The sequence below is a fragment of the Amphimedon queenslandica genome, unplaced genomic scaffold (assembly GCF_000090795.2).
Source record: "Amphimedon queenslandica unplaced genomic scaffold, v1.1 AMPQUscaffold_12782, whole genome shotgun sequence".
Taxonomy (NCBI): domain Eukaryota; kingdom Metazoa; phylum Porifera; class Demospongiae; order Haplosclerida; family Niphatidae; genus Amphimedon; species Amphimedon queenslandica.
The window spans coordinates 23,627-24,613 of record NW_003546982.1 but is presented as its reverse complement, the minus strand read 5'-3'; the positions used below and the strand labels follow the sequence as shown (position 1 = coordinate 24,613).

Here is a 987-nt window from a genome sequence, read left to right as displayed (position 1 = left end):
AGTCCCTTATAAAGGTATCTGAAGTGCGAAGTTAGTGATATAGACCCCACATGGCATCTTTGTCAAACTTTCCATGTCTGCATTTAAAACAGAGGTTCAATTTGCCACCAAGAGCTCCACAAAATGCACTTAGCTGGTGATTATTCTCCGGATCTGTCATGCATCTAGTTACATTTGCAGCTGTTTGCAACATATCAGAAGCATTAGGAGTGAAATGCCACCTTTTAGCAAGTGGAATAGCTTCAACAACCTCTAAGAAAGTACCTATGGACAAGCAGACATTTAACTATGCATAATTATCCCTGTGCGCTAACTTAGAACGAAGGTGTTGTCCTGATTATCATCACTGTTATCATAGATGCTGTTATTAAAGCTACAAGCCGCCATCTTATCTACAATAACCAATTAACCATTAATATTTATTGGTCCAGTCGGTCATGGAGTGTTTCATGAATTTAATTAATTTTATGCTACGTTTCCAATCCCGTTTCCGGGTCTAATATCTATGGTAATAGTGCAAACAATATGAATGATTTCTACGAAATCTGGAATTTTTGTTGAAGTCTAGATTTTATGTATTCACTAAATGATAAAGTCTGTGCTGGATAGCTTTGTCTGGGATGATGCTCTCCATATTGTCCTGTAGGAAATAAAGTAGGAAAGCATAACAAATCAAGATGCTCTTGTGTATTGTCTATAGGCGCTTCTTTTACATTCATTAATTTATATTGACTGATAACAGAACCTGTTCAATTTTACTATCAAGATTTCTAATGGTATATGCCCAAAGGCCTTCTAAATCTTGATCATTTGCTTTTTCAAGCATTTTACAACTAGTGTTGCTAACTACTTGCATGACACTTTTAGACAAATTGTCGATGAAATCATCATCTATGTTTCTATAAAGCCAATTTATTTCTTTTAATTTTCTTAGTGCTGCTTTTATTTTATTCACATCAACTACGCTACGCCAGACATATTTTGATT

The 987-nt window shown here is 35.1% G+C and overlaps 1 protein-coding gene across 1 annotated transcript; it reads right to left on the bottom strand.

The window, feature by feature from the left end:
* Positions 1–6: 6 nt before the first annotated feature.
* Positions 7–471, bottom strand: LOC109586798 (uncharacterized). The gene is made up of 2 exons (XM_020003013.1): positions 315–471; positions 7–264 (listed from the first exon to the last, which is right to left on the bottom strand). Exons 1-2 carry the CDS (start codon positions 385–387, stop codon positions 32–34), a joined length of 306 nt encoding a protein of 101 aa, XP_019858572.1. The 5' UTR covers positions 388–471; the 3' UTR covers positions 7–31.
* Positions 472–987: the final 516 nt, after the last annotated feature.

Coding starts and splice junctions, on each gene's coding strand:
- LOC109586798 (XM_020003013.1), bottom strand. CDS start 387: ATGGCGGCTTGTAGCTTTAATAACAGCATCTATGATAACAGTGATGAT. Junction 265..314: donor GGACAACACCTTCGTTCTAA/GTTAGCGCACAG, acceptor GCTTGTCCATAG/GTACTTTCTTAGAGGTTGTT.